Source organism: Lepisma saccharinum, unplaced genomic scaffold, assembly GCF_977018435.1.
Source record: "Lepisma saccharinum unplaced genomic scaffold, izLepSacc3.1 HAP1_SCAFFOLD_540, whole genome shotgun sequence".
NCBI lineage: Eukaryota > Metazoa > Arthropoda > Insecta > Zygentoma > Lepismatidae > Lepisma > Lepisma saccharinum.
The window spans coordinates 31,796-58,733 of record NW_028143220.1 but is presented as its reverse complement, the minus strand read 5'-3'; the positions used below and the strand labels follow the sequence as shown (position 1 = coordinate 58,733).

Here is a 26,938-nt window from a genome sequence, read left to right as displayed (position 1 = left end):
TTGTGCCTCTCTCCGCCTCCAGCTACGTCCCCTTACCATCTGATATTGTGGATAGAAAGGCCGTCCTGAACATCCAGAACAGAGACGCCAAGTGCTTCGTATGGTGTGTGCTTGCAGCGTTACACCCTGTCCACTGGAAAAACCACCCATACTGAGTTAACCACTACCTACACTACGAGCCAGAGCTGGAAGATGCGATGGCTGGGATCGACTACCCAGTGAAGGTTCGGGATATTCGCAAGTTCGAGGCCCGCACACACAACCCTCGGTTGGCCATCAATGTTTATGGCCTCACTGACGAAAATGTGGTGTACCCCATCCGGGTGAGTGACGTAGACGACGATGGTGTGCAGGAAATTCATCTTCTGCTCATCAAGGACGAGACACAACACCACTACACCCTCATCCATTCCCTCTCTCGGCTTGTTTCGAGCCAGCTGAGCAAAGACAAAACCCACATAGAAGTTTGTCCCAGGTGCTTGTCTACATTTCGTAATCAAAAACAGAAGAATTATCACCGCACCAGAGGTCCCAACATCGCTGCCGAGAAGCTCGCTAACCACAAGCTCTACTGCAAAGCCAATGAGCCTGGGGTGGCAGACTTGCCCAAACCTGGCGCCGTAGAGTGTTTCCACATGCACGGTGCCATGGTGGAGCACCCCGCTATTATCATCGCGGATTTCGAGGCTTTTCTCAAACCCCTGTCCACTTGCGATCCCGATCCTGAAGTTTCTTCCACCACCCCTTACCAACTCCACGAGGCATCCAGTTTCGCATATGTTGTGGTGCGACGAGATCAACACATCGTCCCCGAGCCCTATGTGTACCGTGGTCCCGACGCAGCCAAACACTTCCTCGAGAGGATGGTTGTCGAGGCCATCGAGATAGGGAAGGTGCTGTTGACCCCCAAGTCTATGCTCCCACTGTCCCCCGACGATCAACATAGACACGAGGAGGCTACTACCTGTCCAGTGTGCACCTGTGAGTTTAGCATCAACAAGCGTAAAGTCCATCACCACGATCATTTTAACGGTAGGTATGTTGGTCCTTGGTGCGACGACTGCAATTGCTTGGCCCGGGACCCGCGCTTCATCCCTGTGTTTTTTCACAATGGCTCGGGGTACGACTTTCACCACCTGATCAAGCATCTTGGGTACGACAACATGCGAATCAACGTTCTTGCTGAGAACGAGGAGCGTTACATCAGTGTGAGCAAATGGGTTCAAATCCCAGGATTATGCTCTACCGTCGAGCTTCGCTTCCTCGACTCCCTGAGGTTCCTCTCGGCTAGCCTCGATGCTCTGGCGAAAAAGCTTAGCGATGGGCAAATGCTCATTACCTCTGCGAATTTTCCAAACTTGGACGCCAGTCTCTTCAGGCGTAAAGGGGTCTACCCCTACGAATACGTCATCGACTCTACCAAGTTTGCGGAGACGTCGCTACCTCCCCAGGCGAAGTTCTACAGTCAGCTATGAGGCTCGAACATCACCGACGAAGAATACCACCACGCCCAGTCCATGTGGCACGAACTGGGTTGTCGAACTCTCGGGGACTACCACGACGCGTACCTCAAACTTGATGTGATGCTCCTCGCCGACGTGTTCCAGGCGTTTCGTACAACTGCGAAGACCATCTACAAGCTGGACCCCGCCTACTTCTATAGTCTCCCTGGACTGGCGTGGTCAGCCATGTTTCTGGTGACGAAGATCGAGCTTGAGCTTCTTTCGGACGTGGACATGATGCTGTTTGTGGAACGTGCCAAGCGGGGTGGAATGGTCCAGGTGTCGCAACGGCATGCGCGCGCCAACAACCATCACATGGCTACTGGCTACGACTCCACCCAACCGTCAAGCTACATCATGTACACGGACGTAAATAACTTGTACGGGCACTCTATGATGCAGCGACTCCCCTTTAGAGGGTTCGAGTGGGCTGATCCTTCTGAATTCGACATCAAAAACTTCGACGATTCGGAACATGGGTTCTTCGCCGAGGTGGACCTTGAGTTCTCCGAGGAGCTGCAGGATTTGTTCTGCGATCTCCCCCCTGCACCCGAGTTCAAGTGTCCACCCGATTCCAACCAGATGAAGCTCGTCATGGATTTCGAACCCAAGAAGAAATACGTTCTTCACTACCAGAATCTCCGGTGGTTGATGCGGCAAGGGGTCACAGTCCACGCAGTTCACCGCATCCTCAAGTTCGAGCATTCTCCATGGTTGCGTCCATATATTGAAGTCAACACTGAACGCCGCACCGCAGCCACGTCCGAGCTTGATAAGGATTTCTTCAAGCTTATGAATAATGCGGTGTTTGGCAAGACCATGGAGAATGTACGGAATCGCGTGGACATAAAATTGGTGACGAGGAAAGAGCGATGTCGTCAGCTTGTTGCAAGTCCATTGTTCAAGTCTCGAACAATCTACAATGAGCAGCTGGTTCTGATTCACATGAAGCAAGGTGTGGTGAAGCTCAACAAGCCCATCTACGTTGGAGCCACTGTTCTGGATCTGAGCAAGCTCCACATGTTCGAGACGTACTACGACACATTACGTCCACACTATGGCCACAACATCTCGCTTCTCTACACGGACACGGACAGCTTGGTGTACCACGTTCGCACAGCCAACGCATACGGGGATATAGCCACAGATCCATCTTTTGTGAACCTCTTTGACACCTCGGGCTATCCCCAGCCGAACCAGTACGGAATCCTGGCTCGCAACAAAAAGGTGCCTGGCAAACTCAAAGACGAGAAGGACGGAGACGTGATTCTCGAGTTTGCAGGTCTTCGTGCCAAGGCCTATACTATTAAAGCCGAGGGCAGCGTTACCAAGAAGGCCAAGGGTGTCGGCAGACAGGTGGTTCGGGAGCATCTCACATTCGAGGACTTCGTGGATTGCCTCAAGACCGGGTCGTCGGTTCTAAGAGCAGAACAGCGCATCCAGAGTGTCGACCATGTGTTAACCACCAACAAAGTGAGGAAGATTGCCCTGGATCCCAACGACGACAAGAGGTGCGTTCTCCAATGTGGAATCCACACACTGCCGTGGGGGCACTATCGCTTAGCAGAAAGCAAAACCTGCAACATATGCCCTTCAACAGAAGATTCATAAAAACAAAACAAACAAAAAAAACAAAAAAAAAACAAAAAAAAACAAAAAAAAACAAAAAAAACACTGACAGTCATTACAAAAAACTTTGACCGTATTTTAAATAACCAGCATAATATGAATCTCTTTGGTTTCCGAAAACAAACCAACATGGAGGCTGTACACCACACGACGACAGATCATGAATTTCTACCTTCCATGTTAACTAAACTCAACGGTCTACTGATTGTTCACCTTAACAGCATTTGGACGAAATTGGATGACGATGTGGGGAAAATGTTTTACGTCTTCAACAACAATTTACATTTTTACAAAATTCCGATCGATGGAAAACTTCAAATCACCGTGAATCCGGAAAACGTAGGCGAAATCAAAATATCTACCGGCAAGAACATTTTTCGAATCAAGCACGACAAGATGCTTTCTAACATTACGTACGATGTTTCCGCAGGAGATTACCTGTACGTCGAACTCCTAGGAGATTACGACAAACTCATTCCTCTCTTCGTAGAATTACGAATCGTCTATCCTATTATAAATAACCGTTAACCAAAATGCCTAACGATATTTTCGGCAACACTAAGCGTGTAGACCATGCAGAAGAGATTCTTATGTTGGATGTCCGAATTAAAAAGTTGAGGAGCGATTTGATCGCTTTGCAGGAGACCTTAAACAAAAGTTTAGAGTCGGAGATCGCTACGCTCCAAACGCAATGTCTCGACCCTATTTTGAAAATCGATTCCGAACTGAAAACGCTCATAAAAAATTATGTGGACGTACCTTCTTACGACAACGTTCAAAATATACAGTTGAGCGTGGATAAGCTTCAAAATGATTTGGCCAAATTACAGCAATTTCAATCGAAAAATGAAGATTTGGAAAAATTAAAACTCGAAATCGAAGAACGAACTTCCGCAATAGAAAAGAATTTTTCTGAACTTCAAACCGTTGTGAAGGATATTGATGTAGAACGTTTGCATGTTGTTGTTTCCAAATTACAAGAAGAATTCGCCGGCACATTGGAAGAAATTAAATCCAAGTTGCAGACTTTGGAAGATACCATGACGAACCTACCATCGTCGGACGAACTGCAGGTCATCGGTAAAAGCGTAGCGAACATAAAAATTCAATTGGAAGCCTATCAAGATTTCGAACACATTCAAACCACCATCGCTACGCTTCAGGCGTCTCTGGAGTTGATCAACGAAGAAATTAAAAATATTCATGCTGAAGCTAGTGCGTTGACGAGCATTCAAGACACGTTAAGCACGGTCCAGCAGAAGATGGAATATTTGGAAAATTTGAACGTCGAATCGAACCTTGCTCATTTTCATCACGCGCTGGACAACATACAGGCCGACTTGGAATCGTTACGGACGAGCGTACCTTCGAGCGAAGATTTGGAAAAATTGAAAACGGCCGTGACGGCACTATCCGAATCGAGCGACATCAAAAGTTCGTTGAGCGATCTCGAGAGTAGGATGGCCAATCTCCCCACCTCCAAAGAATTGCACGCTTTGAAAAGGAACATATCACGTATGCTGAAACGACTGGAAACGGAAACGGCGAACGTGGAACAGATTCGAGACGAACTTGCTTCGCTGGTGTCGACGTTGCCCACTTCGCAGAGCGTCGCCGACCTTCACACGCAGTTTACCGAGATGCGAAGCATCGTGAACGATCTTACCGAGAAAAGTTCGAAATTAAATCAAGTCGAGAACCTTCAGAGTATTGTCGTCAACATCAGAGATCAAGTTGGAGTGCTGGAATCCACGCAGGAATCGACGCTGGCCTCTTTCGGTGCCAAATTACAAGAACTCAACGAAAACTTCAAGCAGTTGAACGTGGAAGTGAAAATCAAACCGTCATTTTCTACAGTAACGGATACCATCGTCGAACATTTGTTGCCCGTACAAAATACACTGGGACAGCTTCACAGCAACCTCGTTAGCGTCGATACTAAATTCGCTAAACTGCATTCTCTGCAAGCCATCGAAATCAACAGCGTACCCAATCAACAGAGAATCTCCACGTTCGTCGAAGGTAACAAACTGTACATGTTACATCCTTATCATCCGTACTACAAGTTTCTCCTCGATGGCACGATTCAGATAAATGAATTTTCGTACTGGTCTCACGGCAGAAAAGCTAGCGTTCCCACCATGACCTTGATATCGAATCGTGGTGTCCAGAAAGCAGGAAACATTCCTCTGGCACGTTGGAACGAAACGCGCAACATATATGAAATACACGAAGACGAAGATCTCACCGTTTTTGACGTAAGTGCCGGCGATAAGCTGATCATTCAAAACACGAGCGAAGTGCCACCCTCTTTGAATCCCATCACGCTGGTGCTTCTCTTCAAACGTAATCTCTAAAAATGTCTAGGCAAGCCATCGTCGAAGAATTGCATAAACCTGCACGCCGCAACTACGAACGTTTGGCGGTGGTAACCAAGGGAATCGAGGACCTCTGGCAAAGTGACCTCGTGGAGATGAGCAGCGGCAATTTGAAAAACGTACATAAATTGAACAAGTGCAACAAGTACCTCCTCACCGTCATAGACACGTTTTCGAAATTCGCATGGGCTCTACCTTTGAAGGCCAAAACGGGAACGTGCGTCACGGAAGCATTCAAAACAATTTTTCGCGAAAGCGGCAGACGGCCACGGTTTTTGCAAACAGACAACGGTAAAGAATTTTACAACGCCGTATTCCAAAAGTTTATTCAAAAACATGACATTCGACATTATTCAACTTTCAGTCACATCAAAGCCAGCATCGTGGAAAGATTTAATCGAACCTTGAAAACACACATGTGGAAACGATTCACGCTTCGGGGAAATTACAAATGGGTCGACATACTGCCGGAACTCGTCGACACCTATAATGATAGGGTACACAGAACCATAGGCATGAAGCCAGCTGACGTTACGAAATCCGACGAGCAGCGTTTAATTTCTACAGTTTACTGTCCAAAGTACACTCCCGCGACTACCAAGAAGTCAAAATTCAAAATTGGAGACCAGGTGAGGATCAGCAAATTCAAACGCACCTTCGAGAAGGGGTTCACAAAAAATTGGAGCACGGAACTTTTTACGGTGGTTCGAGTTTTACCCGGAAACCGACACACGTATATAATAAAAGATAGTAGCGGCGAGATTTTGAAAGGAAGATTTTACGAAGAGGAACTCTCTAAAACAAAACATCCCGACACGTACCTTATCGAAAAAGTTTTGCGTAAGAGAGGCGACAAACTTTTGGTGAAATGGCTGGGACTTCCGGAAAAGAGTTGGATCGATTCAAACAAAGTGATTCTATGAGTGCGTGGAATGTCGTGAAACGTCTACCTGATTCGGAAAGTCAAACGAAAAAAAAGAACGGCGAGTTGCTTCCCGACAGCATCCGCTGTCTGATCGTAGGTCCTTCAGGGTGCGGGAAAACGACACTGCTTGTGGACAATTTTCTCCTCGCACCGAATTGGTTAGATTGGAAGAACAGGCACCTCTACGTGTTCTCGAAAAGTCTCGAACAAGCGAAATACCTGCAACTGATGAAACTGTACGATGGTCTGGACATTGCAACATTCGCTTCGGAAATAAAACCACTCGACGATTGTCGTGAAAATTTAGTCGTTGTGTTCGACGATGTCATCCTGGAAAATCAAAATGAAATTCGCAATTTTTTCACGCAAGGTCGTCACAAAGGAATGGATTGCTTCTTCCTAGCTCAAACGTTTTCCAAAATTCCAAAACAGTTAGTACGCGACAACGCTAATTTCATATGTTTGTTTCGTCAAGATCACACCAACCTCAATCACGCGTACGATGACTACGTAGGCGGAGACATGAACTACAATCAATTTTCGGAACGCTGCTGCTCCCACTGTTGGAACAGTGACGATTTCGGATTCGCGACGATCGACATGACGAGGAAACCCAACAACGGAAAATATAGAAACAAAATCAACGACTTTCTAATCGTTGCAACGTTGTGAGAAACGACATGTATAAATAACGTTATGGCGAAACGAAAAATCGAAGACGAAAATCTCAAGTTGCGAAACTACCTCGCGAAACGCTTCAAAGGTTGGAAATCCGAGAATCGCGGATTCTACGAAGAGAAGAAACGTCAAGATCAACCTGTGATCGATGCTATCAGCGATCTAGGTAAAGAAATTAAAGGCGTCACGGAACAAAATAAAAATTTGATCAACGAACTCGTACCACTTGCAGCTAAAAGTTACACCGTACCCACGCCTATTTCGAGCATTCCTTCAACGCCGTTCGAATTGAAGGACGTACCGCCAGGACGTCGAGCCATAAGCAGCACGTCGTCGTCTTTGGATAAAATCGAGTTGGGACCTTTGGCACGAGACTACCTGAGCACGGGCAAGTTCGACAAGGATGAAGTGTTCGGATTGTATCCCACCATGGAAACCAACGAAGGCGGCGGTGTGGTATGGAAGATTGGGAAATCGAAGGTGACCTTCGAAGGCAACGACATTAAAGTCAATTTAGGCGACAAGAATAGTTGGAACAGGTATCCGGGTACGGTGGGACTGTGGGAACTCGTTGCCAAAAAGCAGCCGAAGGATTACACCGACGAAGATTACCAGAGTTACAAGGAAATTTTGATCATGACGGATGCCTTATACCAAAACAACGACGCTACGCAGAATAGGGTGAAATCAAGCAGCGGCGAGAAGTACAGGAATCTCATCAAGCCGATATGGAACCAGGTGAAAACAGGCAGCGGCGTCAAACTCTACAACACCCTGCCCAAAGAGTTTGTGTGGGTGGACGACGTGCGCAAGCTCATAGACAGGTTGTTGGTTATTGCAGGAGAGGAGAATGCAGGCAATCGTAATTTCTACAACGAGAAGGTTGGCATCGTGGACATGATCAGCACGAAACTTTCCAACTTCATCGTGAACGACGACAAGGGCATAGGTTACCTCATCAAAATTATCAACACGCTGCCTCCGAGATTCTGGAACGTTGCCGAAGGAAAAGGACTCGTGAACGACATCATCAACAAGTTACCTTTCGAGATGCATTTACCTGGCTACCAGTACTGCGGACCAGGTAAGAAACTCGAGAAAAGATTGGAGAGAGGAGACAAGGGTGTGAATCTGTTGGACGCCGCATGCAAAGATCACGACATCGCTTACAACACCACTCGCACCGATCTGGATGCACGTCACGAAGCAGACAGAAAGTTAGAGCACGCAGCTTTCGAAAGATTCGTTAGCAGAGACGCTTCGCTGGGAGAAAGAGTTGCAGCACTGGGCACCACCATCGCCATGAACACGAAACAAAAACTTGGATGGGGTGTGTAGAAATAAAAAAATTTCTCGAACCGTGAAAAAAATTTCTTCGGTATATAAATAACACTACGTAAAAAAAAAAAAAAAAAACTCCAGTTGTGTTTGCCATTTATAAAATGAGTAAACAATCACTAGACGCCCAAGCATTAAAACAAATGCTAAATTCATCAGTCGAATATGTAAAAATTCAGGAATTAGAAGTGGACAAACCTTACACGATAACTTCCGGTTCAATTGTTTCTACCCAGTATGGCCCCAAGGCGCGTCTGTTGCTCAACGCACAATACAGTCTATTTTTACCAGATCGATACGCTAACATGTTATCCGACGAGAAGCTAGCTATTTTAATCGAGAACAAAACTCAAATCGTATACAAGGGTACAAAGGAACTTCTTGGTAAGAAAACAAAGGATGTAGTAGAATTTGTGTAACGGCTCTGCGCGGAGTATATTCTTGAAAAAAAATTACACGGAACAAAAAAAATTTCAGAACATTTATATATAAATAACATACCAAAAAAAATTACACAAAACAAAAAAAATCTCAGAACATATATATAAATAACATACCGTGAAGATAGCATATAGAGCATCATCATGAAGCCCAAGGGTGTCGTGTACCAGATACCATACTCCAATCTGAAAAATCTAGGTGCCCTCGATGGGTTACTCACCAAGAAACAACGCGAGAAGAAACGTTCTTGCTTGACGAAAGGACACGGAATGAAATTACTTCTCAGCACACCTCAATTGAGACGCTTGCAGCGTTCGCGAAAACAGCAAAAGATCGGAGGTTTCATATTCAGCATCCCAGCCATCCTGGCAGCATTAGGGGCCGTTGGAAGTTTGGCCGGCGGTAGCGCCGCCATCGCAAAAACCGTCATCGACTCGAAGAAGAACAAGGCAGAATTGGAAGAACAGAAACGTCACAACCTGGCTATGGAGAAGATGGGGAAAGGTATAACCAAAAAACAAAAAAAAGCAACCTCGATGCTTTGAAGAAATATAAAAAAAAGAAGAAGCCCTGTCCAACTTCGATATTGAATCTCTGATCGAACTGTTGGGAATAAAAAACTTCAGGGGTGTTTTCATGTCCGATTCTCTACCCTCTGCTGTGAAGAAAAGGGAGTATGGCGTGGTCAACCTGGACAGTTACAAAAATCCTGGTACACATTGGATATGCTACCTCAAAATTGACGATAACAATGCATTTGTTTTCGATTCGTTCGGTGGCACACCACCTGCCAGGTTGGTGAAGTATCTCAGTGTTGCCAACCTCTACTACAATGACAAACGCATCCAGGGTTTCACCGATGTTAACTGCGGTCACCTATGCCTTTCCGTTCTCGCATACATGTCTAAAATAAATAACCCCTCGGTGGAAGATTTTCAGAAAGCATTGTGGAACCTAGAACACGATGGGCGTGTTCCATCTCACGAGCGAATCTTCAATCTTGAAACTCACGCTGCACGACGACATCGTCTATCCTAAATCCGTAGCTCTGCGTGCATTCTACAGCATGTACCTCATACCTAATGTCACGCAGCACAACAACAAAATTAGCGTCGGAAGCGAACACATTGTCGTCACGCCAGGCCAATACAATCTTTCCACTTTGCAAGCTCAGTTACCCAAAGGCACGTACCTTTCTCAAAATTCGGTCACGCACAGAGTGGAAATCCTATCGGCGACGGAGACCATAAACCTGGGCACCATGGAAGAACTTTTAGGTTTCGAGAACGACACCAAACTCGAAGCCGGCATCAAACACACGGCAACCAACATTCCTAAATTTCTAGCCATAGAAACTCTAAACGTACACTGCAACGTGGCGGAAGGCATGATCACGAAATCTTCGGACGGATTACTGGGAAGTCACAAGCAGACAGGAATCATAGCCACGTTCAAACCCAGTTCCGAATTCATGGAACCGATCATCTACACACCCTCTTCGCCAATCTATTTTCCAGTATGCCGCAACCGCATAGACGACATAGAGTTGGTGGTGACAAACGAGAAAGGAGACGTGGTGGATTTCGCAGGTGCAACAACCACTGCCATCGTGGAGATCAACGTATAATAAATAACACACATAGTAAAAATGGAGCAAATCGAAAGTTACGAATTGCAATCTTTCCCTCCCAACCGTCGCACGTTCGCCAATTTGAACGAAGCAAACAGAGAGATCGAATACGACGTGGACGTAGGGGATGGGTTCGTTCATCCTCACAGAGCAGACCTCTACCTTCAATTCGACGTGGTGAAGAAGGAAAGCGGAGACGCGTTTCCGCCCAATGCCAATTTGAAACTCGTGGACAACTTCGTGCCTCACCTGTTCTCGCAGGTGGAGGTGAGGAAACACAACACCGTCATCGACAGAATAGATTATCCAGGCATCACGTCGACGGCAGTGGGAACATTGAAATTATCCAAAACAGACGCAGCATACTACCAGGCGGGGGGATTCGAAGCAGGGACCAAAATATCGACGACAAGTCACACGGCGCTCTTTCCCATGCGTCTGCTGCCGGGATTCTTCTCGGACTACAAGGAGATCATGTGGAAGGGAGGATTGCGCGTTACTTTTCGAAGAGCAGCCAACGATAACAACGCACTGATGCGATACACCAACTTGAACGCCGACGGCACGCCGATAGCCAACACATTACCCGAAGCAGCCAAGTGCGTCATCCGGAGCATGGAATTGAGAATGCCGATCGTGGAATACGAAACAAACTACGCCCTCAAGTACAAAGCGGAGATCTTGAAGAGTCCGCAGGTACCGATTCACTTTCACGGTTACCAGTGCATACAGAAGATGGCGTCGGGAAGTCACATGGAATTCGACGTGACGACACAGTTCAACAACATACAGTTCGACATGCCAGATTTCGTCGTAGTGCTCTTTCAGACCGGGCGCGATAACAACCAGGAAAAAGATTCCAGCAAGTTCGACAACTGCAAGATCAAGAACATTTATCTGAAGAATGGACGCAACGAAGTCTTCCCGCGCGAGAATTACAACCTCGACATGACCAAAGACGATTACCTCAAACTTTACGAAGCTTACACCTCTTTCAAGCGCGTGACCGAGGGAAGCATGGACATGTACTACACGCCCAGCGAATTCAAAACCCGCAGACCCATGTTCGTCATCAACACATCTAAGAGAAAGCAGGTGGTGGTCAACGATCGAACCAACATCAAGGTCGTCTGCGAGTTCAACAGTCCGTTGCCCGAGGATACCGTATGCAGTGTCATCCTGGTCGCCGAGAAGTCCTTTGTCCACGACGTGAAGAACGAGAGGGTCACAGAGCAGTTTTAACAAGTTTTTAACCTCTTTTCTCGCACAATAAGAAATTTCTGTACTAGCACAATCAGTTTCAATAGCACAATACGAAAATTTTACTAGTTCAAAATCAGTTACAATATTAATTTCATCAGTTATGAATTACAATATCATCAGTTTTTGCACTATAGCACAAAACAATCAGAATTTTTGCACAAAAATTTTGTTGTTGTTGTTTTTACATGAGAAAATTAACAATAAAATTCTTTTTTTTATCGTTTCAGATGCTGTCGAACATCAAAAAACACATACACATACACACACACTAGAAAAAATAAGCATGCAACTTTATTTGTAACACACACATACATTCTCCATCTTCATCAAAAAATATTATAATAAACATAATTATTATTATCTATATCTCACAAAATTCTATATCCAAAAATATTACAACATCAAATAACACTAGAGTCGTTAGTACACGTTGCATGCATTACGGAGGTCCTCTGTAGAGTTTCATGGAAGTTTGGGGGAAAAAAAAAAAACACGTGAAACCCTACAGAGGTGTGGTTATCTAGAGCCGCAGCCATTAGAACCTTTTTGGGTTGGGCACCACGCACCCTGGCGAGGTTAGGGGCCAGGCATCCTAAAAAAAAAAAAACACAATAAATATTGTATGCAATACGAAAATAATAAAGGCGCCAGCGCGCGCGCGTGTGGCACATCGTTCCCCCGAGAGAGGTTTACAAAGGTCACGATAGGTCTCTCTCTCTTTTACAGCAACGTTGGCATCTCTATTTTTTTAGTTGTAAGTGGGTTGCCAACACTAGTTAATAATGCTACACACACACGCACACACATACTATGCTGCCATCCATCTCTTTTACAGCAGTATATATTTGTTGCCGGCTCTCCTTGCCCAGTGTGTGTAGGTTGGCAAAAAATTGTTTTATGTACTGTGGCAAGCCTCAAGCAAACTTGCCAGTTGCTTTAGAGGTTACACCAAACAAAAAAAAAAAGCTGTAGGTAGGTGTTGGCAACTGCCAGTTGTTTTAACTCTTCCCCCTCTCTCCTCTCTCTCGTAAAAAGCTATGACAATACCAGTAGGTTGACAAATTGCTTTATACACTATAAGCCAAGCCTCAAGCATTGCCAGCTCCTTGCTTTAGGTTAGGTTAGACCCAAAAATCTTGGTAACTTTTCGAGTAAGTTGGCAACACTACAAGGCAAGCCTCAGCAAAATTACCAGCTGTTTTAGGTTAGATTAGACCCAAAAACCTTGGTGATTTTTTCGAGTGAGGAGTTGGTAACACTGTTTGTGAGGTTAACATACATCCAAAAGGTTGCGTCAAGTTGGTAACACTGCGAGGTTAACATACACCCAAAAGGCTACGCCAAGTTGGCAACACTGCAAGGTTAACATACACCCAAAAGGCTACGCCGAGTTGGCAACACATATACACTCACACACAAAAAAGCTAAACAATTATACAGCGTAAAAAGCTACGCCGAGTTGGCAACACTGTGAGGTTAACATACACCCAAAAAGCTACGCCGAGTTGGCAACACTGTGAGGTTAACATACACCCAAAAAGCTACGCCGAGTTGGTAACACATATACACTCACACACAAAAAAGCTAAAAAATTATACAGCGTAAAAGGCTACGCCGAGTTGGCAACACTGTGAGGTTAACATACACCCAAAAGGCTACGCCTTGCCCGAGTTGGCAATACTGCAGAACAAGCCTCAAGCAGTATTGCCAGCTCCTTGCTTGAGGTTAGGTTAGACCCAAAAACAAACCTTGGTGATTTTTTCAAGTGAGGAGTTGGCCACACTGCGAGAAAAGCCTCAAGCAGTGTTGCCAGCTCCTTGCTTGAGGTTAGGTTATACCCAAAAACAAAAACCTTGGTGATTTTTTCAAGTGAGGAGTTGGTAACACTGCGAGCCTCACCGAGCCTCATTTTCGGGCTGGGAACCCGGCCACCTGCTCTACTCTCATTGTAGGTTAGTTTAGTGCATAAAACATCGTAAAATAAAAAATAGGTCAAGAACAAGTTGGCAACACTGCTTGAGGCTTGCTTTGCAGTGTTGCCAACTCTTTGCCTTAGGTTAGGTTAGACCCAAAAACCTTGGTGATTTTTTCGGGTAAGGAGTTGGCAACACTGCGAGCCCCACGGAGCCCCATTTTCGGGCTGTGAACCCGTGCACCTGCTCTACTTTTGTTGCATTTTTACTTATGTTTGAGGTTTATTTTTCTCTTCCCCTATTGTTTCGTGCATTTTAAATGCATTTACTAGTAAAACATACATATTTAGATATCTTGACATGGTCCTTTTAGCAAATTCACCATGAATCGAAAATACGGTCAATGGAAAAGCATAATATTATTCTTAACTGAAATGTTTGGCAATGGATTAAATACTTTGTGTGAAGATCTACTTTGAGGTTCTTTACAGTGTAAAGTGGGATCCGAACCGAGTGCATAAAATAACGTGAACCGTTTGGTGTAGGGGGATCGTTTGCTTATGGAATGGAAGGTCATGGGTTCAAACCTACCTCTTTGCAAAATCTTTTTAGAGAAGTAAACGACTTTGGACGAGAATGCTTATCTACGTTTCTTGGATATTTCCGTTGATATTTATGCAATTTATGTCCAGCATTCCGGATGCAGAAAGTTGACATGTAAGTTGTTAATATGTGTTAACTTATAACAGCTGAATGAAAGGAAAAGTATTTCCTAAAATCCTGCCAATCACTGAAAGATTAAAAACATTAGTAGAAGCATTACTTGAGGCATGCACAGTGGCGACGATTATGGAGTGTGGAGGGGCAAATAACCCAGCACTATGCTAAACATTATCTACCAAGGGAAAGAAACTGTCCTTGCTCTCCCCCCTCCCCCCAACTTGCCCCATCAGTTTTGGAACCCAATCACCGCCACTGAGGATGCATCGCGTAAATATTTACAGTAATATCATATAATATTATATTACGTTATTAGAACACTTCGTACTCGGTAAATAAAAAGGAAAAAAATTTAAGGAAAGGGTGGGATTTGAACCTACGATGTTTCGATCTTGACGAAAACTGAAAGAAAAGAAAGTACTGTCATCTAACCAACTACTCCAGGAGATTGGTAACAGAAAGATCAGTAAAACACGTTAATCTCAGTTGAAGCAACTTTGTGCCGGAGTTTCGAACCATTTTTCGCCAAGAACCAACGAAAAGACACACTTTGCAGAATCGTTTGGTGTTGTGCAAGGTATCTTTACTAAACATTTCGCATAAAATCATCATAAATTTGCCTTCTTGCATTCAAATGTGACCGCAACTCTTTCCAGGTGGATGAGAAACTGTTCAGTGTTTCACAATGCACATACATTTTCCTATTTTCAAATTCAAAACGAAGAATCTTGAAATATTTTCAACATTCGTATTTCTACTTAACATTTTTTTGTCTACTCATATATTTTATTACAGCTTTAGGGTATCTTTACTTTATGGAATGTGAAAGAATGAAAAAAAATCACGAGCGTTTTCATTCATGAAGAAGAAATGTTGCAAAGTTGGCTACTCTTAGTTGGCTCTGAAGCGCTATGCTGCCAAATTTACGAATTCCGGACTTTATGGTGATTTTATGCGAAATGTTTAGTAAAGATACCTTGCACAACACCAAACGATTCTGCAAAGTGTGTCTTTTCCTTGGTTCTTGGCGAAAAATGGTTCGAAACTCCGGCACAATGTTGCTTCAACTGAGATTAACGTGATTTAATGAACTCTTTGTTAGCAATCTCCTAGAGTAGTTGGTTAGATGACTGCATTTCCGTTTTTTTACTGTTTTCGTCAAGATCGAAACATCGTAGGTTCAAATCCCACCCTTTCCTTATTATTTTTCCTTTCTATTTACCGAGTACGAAGTGTTCTAATAACGTAATATAATATTATATGATATTACTGTCAATATTTATGCGATGCATGCTCAGTGGCGGCGATTGGGTTTCAAAACTCATGAGGCAAGGTGGGGGGAGGGGGAGGGCAAGGACAGTTTCTTTTCCTTTGTAGATAATGTTTAGCATAATGCTGGGTCATCTGCCCGTCCACACTCCATAATCGTCGCCATTGTGCATGCCTCAAGTAATGCTTCTACTAATGTTTTTAATCTTTCAGTGATTGGCAGGATTTTAGGAAATACTTTTCCTTTCATTCAGCTGTTATAAGTTAACACATATTAAGAACTTACATGTCAACTTTCTGCATCCGGAAATGCTGGACATAAATCGCATAAATATCAACTGAAATATCCAAGAAACGTAGGTAAGCATTCTCGTCCAAAGCCGTTTACTTCCCGAAAAAGATTTTGCAAAAAAGTAGATTTGAACCCATGACCTTCCATTCCATAAGCAAACGATTCCCCTACACCAGACGGTTTACGTTATTTTATGCACTCGGTTCGGATCCCACTTTAAACTGTAGGTCCAGTCCCGATTAGCCTTACTATGCATAAAGTTGACTTAAAACACCAAATCAACCAATTCATCTCCTTACAGAGTTGGCCCTCTATGATACTGTAGTCGGCCAGCATCCGAAAATACAGTTCTGCTTCGCGTATACCAGAGTGTAATTGCATTTAATATTGTGATTAATTTTACTTTAAAACTACAGATTAAAGCGATAATAGTGTCCAGAAAAAGAACCTCAAAGTAGATCTTCACACAAAGTATTTTAATCCATTGCCAAACATTTCATTTAAGAATAATATTATGCTTTTCCATTGACCGTATTTTCGATTCATGGTGAATTTGCTAAAAGGACCATGTCAAGAAATCTAAATATGTAAGTTTTACTAGTAAATGCATTTAAAATGCACGAAACAACAGGGGAGGAGAAAAATAAACCTCAAAAATAAGTAAAAATGCAACAAAAACTGTTAAAAATACTGACAAATAAACTAAAAGCCAAACAAGGCCGAAAAATTAAAAAAAAAATGTAAAATAGAAAGTGTTTTCTGGCTCTAACTGAAGGGAAACAGACATGATATCAGGTTTAGCATTGTTTTTAATGGTCAGAAAAAAAGGTTGATTTTTCATCAACTTCCGGACCCTAATTAGTAATTATGACCATTGAAAAAGTTGGTGGTAGCTTACTTAAAATTCTTCTTGCTGAGGTATCGTATAGTCCCATATCTCCACTTCATAATAAATAAAAAACATCAAGTTCATATTTCGAAAATGACTTGGAGTTTTCCACCACGAAAATATGTTTTTCATAGTTTGAAGTTCGTTAGTATTATCTTTCAAGATTTCCATTGTTTTAATTTCACACATATTTTATATTTCATACGTTCCTCTCTCTTTTCATACAGTCTTTGGAAGAGAGCTGAAGTTTCTTGTCAAACGGGGTCTGGTTCAAATTACTCCTTTTCGCTCTCCTGTTCCTACTTTAAACAAACAACAAAATACTTCGTAACTAAACGATTGCTTGTTCAAAACACGGAATTTTTACACAATTTACAAAATATGACAAAACGCCAATAGACATGTTCATCATTTTTCCCATTCAGCGTTTCTCGATTTTATCTGAATTTGCTTCCTCATGAAAATTGCCATGAGGAAATTATTGATATGACATTCGATTCTCCACCTAGGCAGGATTTTTTTTCAGGAGTATATCGTTGGGTGTAAAGTTTATCCACCGTGCTAAGAAGTTAACATTGGTCTCTGTATTTCACGAGAGGAAAGGAAATAGTAAGAGAAAATTATTTGGATGATAGGAGGAAGTCACATGCCACGTGGAATGCGCAGAATCAAGTTACGTAGAGCTAAGTCTGTAATGGTGGTTTCGAATATTGCAAAGTTAGTGCGGAAAGTTTGTTATATCTGATACTCGTACTTTCTGTTCAAAGAAGACAAACATTTTAGATACAAAGCAGTGATTTATTAACGATCGTTCTGAGGTTTTGAATTTTTTGTTTGTCACTCACTATATAAATACCTATTAGTAGTTTCTTATCGAATCGGCCTTAGTCGCAATAACAATTTACTTACATTAAATAACGATTTACTATTAGTTTTAGACGCATGGTAAGATGGTGGTGAGGGGATTGAAAACAGTCATTACGAAGGAACGGACATAAAATTACCAATCTTAGCAATTTGAACTCATTAAACGCTCTCCTTCGTTACAGTACTGCACTACATCACTACTTAACATAACTGTATATCTTTTTTTAGTATATCGGAATCAAATAATCAATATTTCAGGTGTCAGTGAAGAAGAAACACATTTTTGCATCCTGAATACATATATGTGATTTGTGAATTAATTATGATGTGTGTGTTAACACAACATATGAACAATAACTAAAAATAAAAGTTTTAACTTTAAATCCTGGAAATCTCCAACTTCTAAGGGGAAATATGCGCAGAAGGGACGTCCCTCAAGTGTGCATCGGATTCATTTTTTAAATATTCTAATATCAACGGTATCTGTTCAGCAAACAAAAAAAAAGAAAAAGGAGAGGGTGGGGGTGGCCAGATCCGGATCCTAGCGGATCCGAAATCCGGATCCGGTTGGTTCCGGATCCTTAGGATCCGGATCCTAAAATTTTTCGGATCCGGATCTTCGGATCCGGAATTTTCAGATTCGGATCCGGATCCGGATCCAGAACTTTCGGATCCGGATTCAGAACCTTCGGATCCGGTACTTTCAGATCCGGATCAGGTACTTTCGGATCCGGATCCGGTACTTTTGGATCAGGATCAGTTTTGCCATCCCACATGCGCTTCTTTGGAAAGTAAGAATGTGCTTATAACATATCGTTACCTGCTAATATACATATATATATATATAATATACATACACATATATATATATGGTGTGTGTGCTCGCGTGCGCGATTTGTAATTAATTAATACACTTACTTACTAGGGAGGTCTAAGTCTTCCCCTCCGATTTCCATGAAACTTGGCAGGTGTATAGAGGCCCCCCCCTCAAATGTCAAGATGAGGAGAAATTGAAGTGGGGATCTGTCCCCGAAACCACGTAAATATGGCATAGGAAGAAACAGGGGGCATACGGCCTCTCTATACACCTGTCAAATTTCATGGGAATCGGAGGGGGACACAGGGGTCAGATCATTCCCACGGCAATTTGTCCTAATCTTGACATTTGAGGCGGGTTTTGCCCCCTAAAACAGTATTTTAGCCGAAACAAAAAAACACGTATTTCTTCCTTTGGGCCCCTCTATACACCTGCGAAGTTTCATGAAAATCGGAGGGGAAAACAGGGGTCAGATCCTTACTTCAATTTGTCCTCATCTTGACATTTGAGGGGATTTTGCCCCCTGAAACAGTTTTTAGCTCAAACAAAAAAAACACATAATTCTTCCTTCGGGCCCCTCTATACACCTGCCACGTTTCATGGAAATCGGAGGGGAACTCAGGGGTCAGATCCCCACTTCAATTTGTCCTCATCTTGACATTTGAGAGGAGGTTGCCCCCTAGAAATATTTTTTTTCCGAAACAAAAAAACACGTATTTCTTCATTTGAGCCCGTTTATACACACACCTGCCAAGTTTCATGGAAATCTGAGGGGGACACAGGGGTCAGATCCCCACTTCAATTTGTCCTCATCTTGACAATTCAGTGGGTTTCGCCCTGTAAAACCGTTTTTTAGCTGAAACAAAAAAAACAACAACATGTATTTCTTCCTTTGGTCCCCACTATACATCTGCCAAGTTTCATGGAAATTGGAGGGGGACACACAAATCAAATGCCCACTTAAATTTGTCCTCATTTTGACATTTGAGGGGGGGTTGCCCCCTAAAATCGTTTTTTAGCCGAAACAAAAAAAAACACGTATTTCTTCATTTGGGCCCGTTTATACACACACCTACCAAGTATCATGGAAATCGGAGGGGGACACAGGGGTCCGATCCTCACTTCAATTTGTCCTCATCTTGACATTTGAGGGGGTTTTGCCCCCTAAAACCGTTTTTTAGCTGAAACAAAAAAACACGTATTTCTTCCATTGGGCCCCACTATACACCTGCCAAGTTTCATGGAAATCGGAAAGACACAGGGGTCAGATCCTCACTTCAATTTGTCCTCATCTTGACATTTGAGGGGGTTTTGCCCCCTAAAACCGTTTTTTAGCTGAAACAAAAAAAACACGTAATTCTTCCTTTGGGCCCCACTATACTGCCAAGTTTCATGGAAATCGGAGGGGGACCTTTAGATAACCTCCCTTGTTAGTCTTACACTTTGTAATTATTTAACACTGCATATATTATAATTAGAGCCCGGAAGTTCAGGCATTTATTTTCGTTAAAATAGGCAGGCAAAAAGGCATTTATTATGTTGAAAATAGGCACTAAAAATGAAAAAAAGGCAAAATAAACCAAAAAAGGCACATTTGGAAGTCACTTACTTTTATCTATAATTTCTGGCAACATGTGAAAATCTACATTGGGAAGAGCATTTCAATTTTCTCCGTCTTGATTGCACATAACTACAAGGTGTTTTTTAAAGTTCTCAAGTTTCATTGATAGTAGTCTGTCAGAGAGATTGTTTTTCATAATAGAAAATGATATTTCTACTTCGACAGAAGTTATTGGAGCATACATAAAACAAGCTAATGTAGCTGGACTCATTTTGGTAACAGCATTTTCACCTTTAGAATATCACAAATTGTTTTCAATTGTTTCAAGTACTCATTTGCACTCGCTACCCGTTTGCACTTTTCCGCAACAGCTCACCCCTTTTCTCCTGGCACTTCCATCATCTGCTGCATAGATTCCACGTAGATTTTCATGGATGCTATAATTGTAATTGTCTCTGGCAATGCACCATAATGTGCAAAAATAAACTTGAATAGCACAGGAGTTTTTTCACTTCACGAATTGAAGCCGCTTCATTTTCTGGAAGAGCATCTATCACCTCACTGATTTTTTCAAGGTTGTTAGCATAATATATAGCTGCTGATATCCAGGTTCCCCATCTGGTCAAGACTGATTGCAGAGGTAAACTAAGCTCAGATGCAACATCCTTAAATTTTCGGGTTCGAGAGGGAGATTTCAGAAATATCTTCTTTGTGTTCGAAATCAACCTGTCCACTTCAGTCAATCATGCACAAGGGAATGTTAACCGAAAGGCAATATCCTAACTGAGCATGAAATACATTTTTTTCTCACACTTTTCTCCTTCAGCAATGTTGAAACATGCATGAGTTCAATATTACTTTAATAAGGCGAAAATTATTCACATAATAAACGGAAGAAAACTAAATGCCAACAACCTTTTGTTTGGGAGAAAAATAATTTATATACACATTTTTTTATAAAAATGGTCAAATTTCATTGAAAAAGGCAAAAAAGGGCAAAAAAGGCATTATAATTAAAAATAGGCAGTGGGGTCCCAAATAGGCAAATTAGGCAAAATGAAAAGGCTTCTAAAACATTCGAAACAACATAAGAAACGTATATCCGGAAAAAAAATTATCAATATATGCAATAGATAAAAAGAGGCATTTTGCCAAACTTCCGGGCTCTAATTATAATGTTTTATTTTAATTTGTAAAACTGTAACTGTAGAACAATTGTATAATTTTTGTATAACATTTCTATCTTGTTATATGTGTTAAAGGTTTCATCCTGGAATGGAATGTCTCACATTTATGTGTGTTTTCATTTCAATACATTCTAATGAATACATATTCGTTTCAATGGCATTTACAAAATCACTTCGGACATTTGTGCACGAGTGTGTTAGCCGATGCGTAGCAAAGTATTTTAGGAACAACACTTGAAAAAAATTCTTGTAGGACTAAGGTGTGGTAATATTATAATGGGATCCAGATCCGAAACTTTCAGACCCGGATCCGGATCCGCGGATCCGGAACTCTCGGATCCGGATCCAGATCCGGAACTTTCGGATCCGGATCCGCGGATCCGGAACTCTCGGATCCGGATCCAGATCCGAAACTTTCAGATCCGGATCCGGATCCAGATCCGAAACTTTCAGATCCGGATCCGGATCCAGATCCGTAACTTTTGGATCCGGATCCGGATCCGAATGGATCCGGATTTTTCGGATCCGGATCCGTTTGGCCATCCCTAATTTGAACCCGCGACCTTTCACGCTTGATGAAAATTAAAGATAGTAGCGCCTAACCAACTACTCTACGTTAACTTAATGACGTTATACCCTTAAAAACATGTTGACGTTTATGAAGACTCCCACCTTCCTGTGTTTCAAGCACATTTTCTCGACAAGTCGTGTAAAATATATGTTTTTGAGAACTGTTCGATATTATGCAAGGTATTGTCAATAAAATGTCGCATAAACTCCTCACAAATTTGCTTCTTTCTACACAAACTTGATGGCAATTTCCTCCAGGTGGAGAAAAATTCTATTCAGTGTTTCAACCCCCCCAAATTTCAAGTCGAGCAAGCAGAATGGTAAATATCCTTCAAGGTTCTTTTTCCAATTTATTATTTCTGTTTGATTGCGTATTATAATAGCGGTTTATAGTTTCTAAGTTCATGGAAAGTGTTAAATTGAAAACCTATCACCGCAGCGTTTTTCGTCTAGTGGAAAGACCTGCTCAAAGTTGGCTACTCTCAGCTGGAGCCGAAGTGCAATGTTGCTAAGTTTACGATTTCGGGACTTAGAATTCTTTCGGGGCGGTCAAATAAGATGTTGCGAAGTGTACAAATGATTGAATGGTCAGTCAACGAAGTAGGAGTGCTGTTATTGTGTTTCCATTGTTCGTGTTGCAATTATTGTGCTTCGGATCTTAAGCTCTTGTGTAGACAAGGGGTATGTAATCAAGTAGTATACTTGTAGTAGTATATTATAAAAGTGCCATTCATTAATCACTAACTACATGTGATAAAACTATGGTTTAGTTTCGTATGTTCGTGTAGCCTCATATTTTTATTAACGGGGTAAAATTACCTATGTTGGACCACAATGTGTTTCCCAAATAGGACCGGCGGAATTATGGGCTATGGACAGAAAGGGAATTGCAAATGGCTATAGAAGCATACAATAATGGGGACAATAGCTTGAACGAGTGTAGTAGAAGGTATGTTTTTTTGGTTTTACAGCTGACCGAATATTCAACGTGAATGAGTCAGGTTTCACCACAGTCCAGAAACGTCCACAAAAACTTGTAGCAGAGAAAGGAAAATCACAGGTACGTGCTGTACCAAGCAGCGAACGTGGAGTAAATACCACAATGATGTGCAGTGAGTGCTGCAGGTGTCTAGATACCGTAGACATACATACGTGCATTTGAGCGGTCCAACATAAGCAACCGGTGGTCTTAGTTAGGAAACCAGTTGCCTAAAATGGACCGATGTCACTAGTTTCGTTTTTGTACCCTATTATATTGGTTCCTGCATTTTTTGTTGAATAACATATATGAAGTGAATGCTAATAGTTTGTGCTTCTCATACCTACAATTTCGTTCTTTTTCTGTGTCTTGTTTTTGATGCAAAAGCAAAATAGTACCAACTGGTCCAATTTCGGCAACTCTCCCCTATATAAATAAGACAAGAGTTAAATAATATACATTTGTTTTAAAAAACGATGTAAGAATTGTATTAGCTGTTGGCACTTCTCTTGCAATACAGTTCTTTAATGATGAAATTAAATTTAAAAAATCCGTAATATTTGTTACGAAGAGAGAAATGCAACCAAAAATTAATTGAAACAGATAGTGTTGCTCACGGGACTTTTGAAAAGTCTCGTCTCGTCTCGAATGTCTCGAAAAGATAAAAGCAAAATATTTAATCAGTTGCAAATACTTGTTTGCTTGGAATAAAGTATTTCAATTAGAAACGTTGATAAACGTGTATTAAGTCAAAAGAAGACAATTCTAGAGAGAGGAATGAATGAATACTTAAACTTATTTTCAATACTCTTTCGAAACACAGAATTACTCCCCATTTTTGTTTTTCAATTTATTCCAGGTTAATTACTTTATGTAACGATAGTACTCCAGATACTAATACAATTCTGAATAACATCAAGTAAAAGGGCAGGTAGAGAAGGTGGAAGGAGGAGCCAAAAGATCGTGGAATGTCTGAGTCCGAGATTTATCTTGTAAACATAGTCTCAGCTCTATAGGTTGGAAAGATAAACGGACCGACGGATAGGGTTTATTATTATTATTTAATTTTTACATCAAAGGGTGTACAGAAGTGAATGTTATTAGGAAATAGGAAAAACATTGTGGGAAACATGGCAGTACATATTGATAAGTAGTTGTTGGGAAAGTTATTAAGGAGTGCAAGATATTAGCAAGACTAAGAGAAGGAGATAATTAGGAACAAATAATCTTGCATTATCCCACTCCGAACAGCTGAGAGCTAAAGAGGAGGAGAAAATACGTGAAATATGGAGAGAAGTAATTTGGTGATTTTAGTGTTTACAGGGAACCACGACAAGATTTTACTTACTTACTGGTCGGCGCTACAGTCCATGTAGGTCCTTGGCCTTCCTGACTACCTCCCTCCATTTGTCTCGATCCTCTGCTTTTCTTCTCCATCCCTTGACTTCTAATCTTCTTAAGTCCTCCTCCACGTCCTCTATCCATCGTTTCCTGGGCCTACCTCTTCTCCTTCTCCCTTCCGGTTTTCCATTGAATATTTTCTTGACAACCCGTGCTTCTTCCATCCTCTGAACATGCCCAGCCCATCGTATTCTACCCTGTTTGATCTTCACTACAATATCTGGCTGGTTAAATAATTCCTGTACTTCCATATTTGTTCTCATTCTCCATCCCTCTTTATCTCTTACCGCTCCAAATATCCTTCTCAATATTTTCCTTTCCCACCTTAACAACCAATCTTCCTCTCTTACCGACATCACCCAACTTTCTGAACCATACATTACTATGGGTCTTAATATTGTTGTATATATTTTAATTTTTGTGTTCCTACTAACATTTTTAGATTTAAACACATTTTGCAAAGAAAAGTAGCATCGATTTCCACTTGTTATCCTTTCCTGTATTTCTGTAGCTGTCTTGTTATCTGCTGTTATTATTGAGCCCAAATATTTAAAGGCTTCCACCCTTTCATATTCTTTTCCATTTATTATTATGTAAGGTTCTCTTCTGCCTCTTTCTGGATTTCCCATCTTCATATATTTTGTTTTATTTGTGTTCACTTCCAGTCCTAGTTCTTGAGCTTTCTCTTCTAATACTTGATAACTCTCTTCCATAGCTTGCTTACTCCTTGCTATTAAAGCTACATCATCTGCATATGCTACTATTTGTGTTAGTCTATTTAATATTGTTCCTCCAGGGTTGATTGGTAGTTGTCGGATTACTTTTTCCAATGCTAAATTAAATAGTATTGTAGAAAGTAAATCTCCCTGTCTCAGTCCTTTCTCTACTTTAAACACGTTTGTCATTTCCTGTTCTACTCTGACTTTACATTCCGTTGTCTTCATTGTCATTTTTGTCAGTCTTATCAATTTCCTTGGGATCCCAAACTCTTTCATTATACTATAGATCTTATTTCTTTCCAAGCTGTCGTATGCTTGTTTAAAATCGACATATAGTTGGTGAAGTTCTTTTTTATACTCATAGAACTTCTCCAACACTTGACGCAGTAAAAATATCTGGTCCATCGTGGAGCGATTTTTTCTAAATCCTGCTTGGTAATCTCCCATGATTCTTTCCATCCAATCTTCCAATCGTGTTGCTAAAATTTTACCAAATACTTTATAAGTTCCATCCAGTAGCGTTATTCCGCGGTAGTTTTCACACTTAGCTTTATCCCCTTTCTTATGTATCGGGCATATTATTCCTACTGTCCAGTCTCTGGGCATTTCTTCTTTTATCCAAACTTCTTCTATCACTTCATATATGGCCTTCTTCACTCTTTCTCCACCATATTTCAACAGCTCCGATTCTATGCCATCTTCTCCTGGCGCTTTATTATTCTTTAGAGACTTTATTGCATCTTTTACTTCCTTTAAAGTTGGTATTATCTCTTCCTCCTCTTCCTCACTTATTTCTTCCTCTTCATCACTTTTCCCCTCTTCTTTATCCTCCTCATTGGTTCCGTTAAGTAGTTCGCAGAAATACTCCTGCCATCTTTCCATCATCTTTCTTTTGTCTCCAATGAGGTTTCCTTCTTTATCCTTGTAGAAAACCGCTCTAGGTTGGTATCCTTTCTTCAGATCTCTTGTTCTCTCATAAAACTTTCGTATCTCATTTCTATCTTTCATTTCATCTAACTCTTCTATTTTATTTCTCTCAAACTGTCTTTTCTTAGCTCTACATGTCTTATCTGCTTCTCTCCTCCTTTCTCTATATTCTTCCACTACCTGTCTTGTTCTCCGTTGAAGCATCCTTTTTCTGGCATCGTTTCTCTCCTGTATTAATATTGAGCATTCTTCATCAAACCACTGTTCTCTCTTCTTGTTTTGTTTCTTTCCCAATGTATCCTCTGCTGCCTTACCTATTACTGTTTTTAGTATTTCCCACTTACATTCTAGTTCTCCTTTCTCCCATATATCCTTTTTGGTTTCTAGTGCCTCCATAAGTTTTTCTTGGTATTCCTCTCTTACTCTGGAATTCCTGAGTTCCTCTACATTATGTTTCATGTTCTTATTTTCCTTTTTTGATCTTTTCACATCAATTTTCTGTCTATATTTGATTCTCACTAGACGGTGGTCTGTGTCACCATCAGCACCTCTACAACTACTGATCTCCATAATATCTGTGGCATGTCTCCTGTCTATTATAACATGATCTATTTGGTTTTTTGTGCGGCCGTCTGGAGACACCCAGGTCTCCTTTTTTATGTCTTTTCGTGGAAGCCAAGTACTTTTAATTACCATTTCCTTACTGCTTGCAAAGTCTATCAATCTCATTCCGTTATCATTGCTTACTTCATGCAGGCTTTCTTTGCCAATTATGCTTCTGTACATCTCTTCTCTTCCTATTTTGGCGTTTAAGTCCCCTAATATGATTTTTACATCGTGTCTTTGTACATGATTTATTTCTTCTTCTAATTTTGAGTAAAAAGCATCTTTCTCCTCCTCCTCTGCTTCTTCTGTGGGGGCATACACACAAAACATTGTGATATTGAAGAATTTTGCTCTAACTCTGACTGAGCACATCCTATCATTAATTGCTGTAAAGTTAATAATACTTGGTTTAATAGACTTTTGGATTAGGAAACCTG

The 26,938-nt window shown here is 41.6% G+C and overlaps 1 protein-coding gene across 1 annotated transcript in view; it reads right to left on the bottom strand.

Annotated features, from left to right (window-relative positions):
- Positions 1-26,681, bottom strand: part of LOC145983008 (uncharacterized) — a 50,805-nt gene extending 24,124 nt beyond the window's left edge. Inside the window, exon 1 of the mRNA XM_083116288.1 lies at positions 25,557-26,681. Coding sequence (XP_082972414.1) covers positions 25,557-26,681 — 1,125 coding nt within the window. The remainder of the gene's footprint in view (positions 1-25,556) is intronic.
- Between the last annotated feature and the right edge of the window lie 257 nt (positions 26,682-26,938).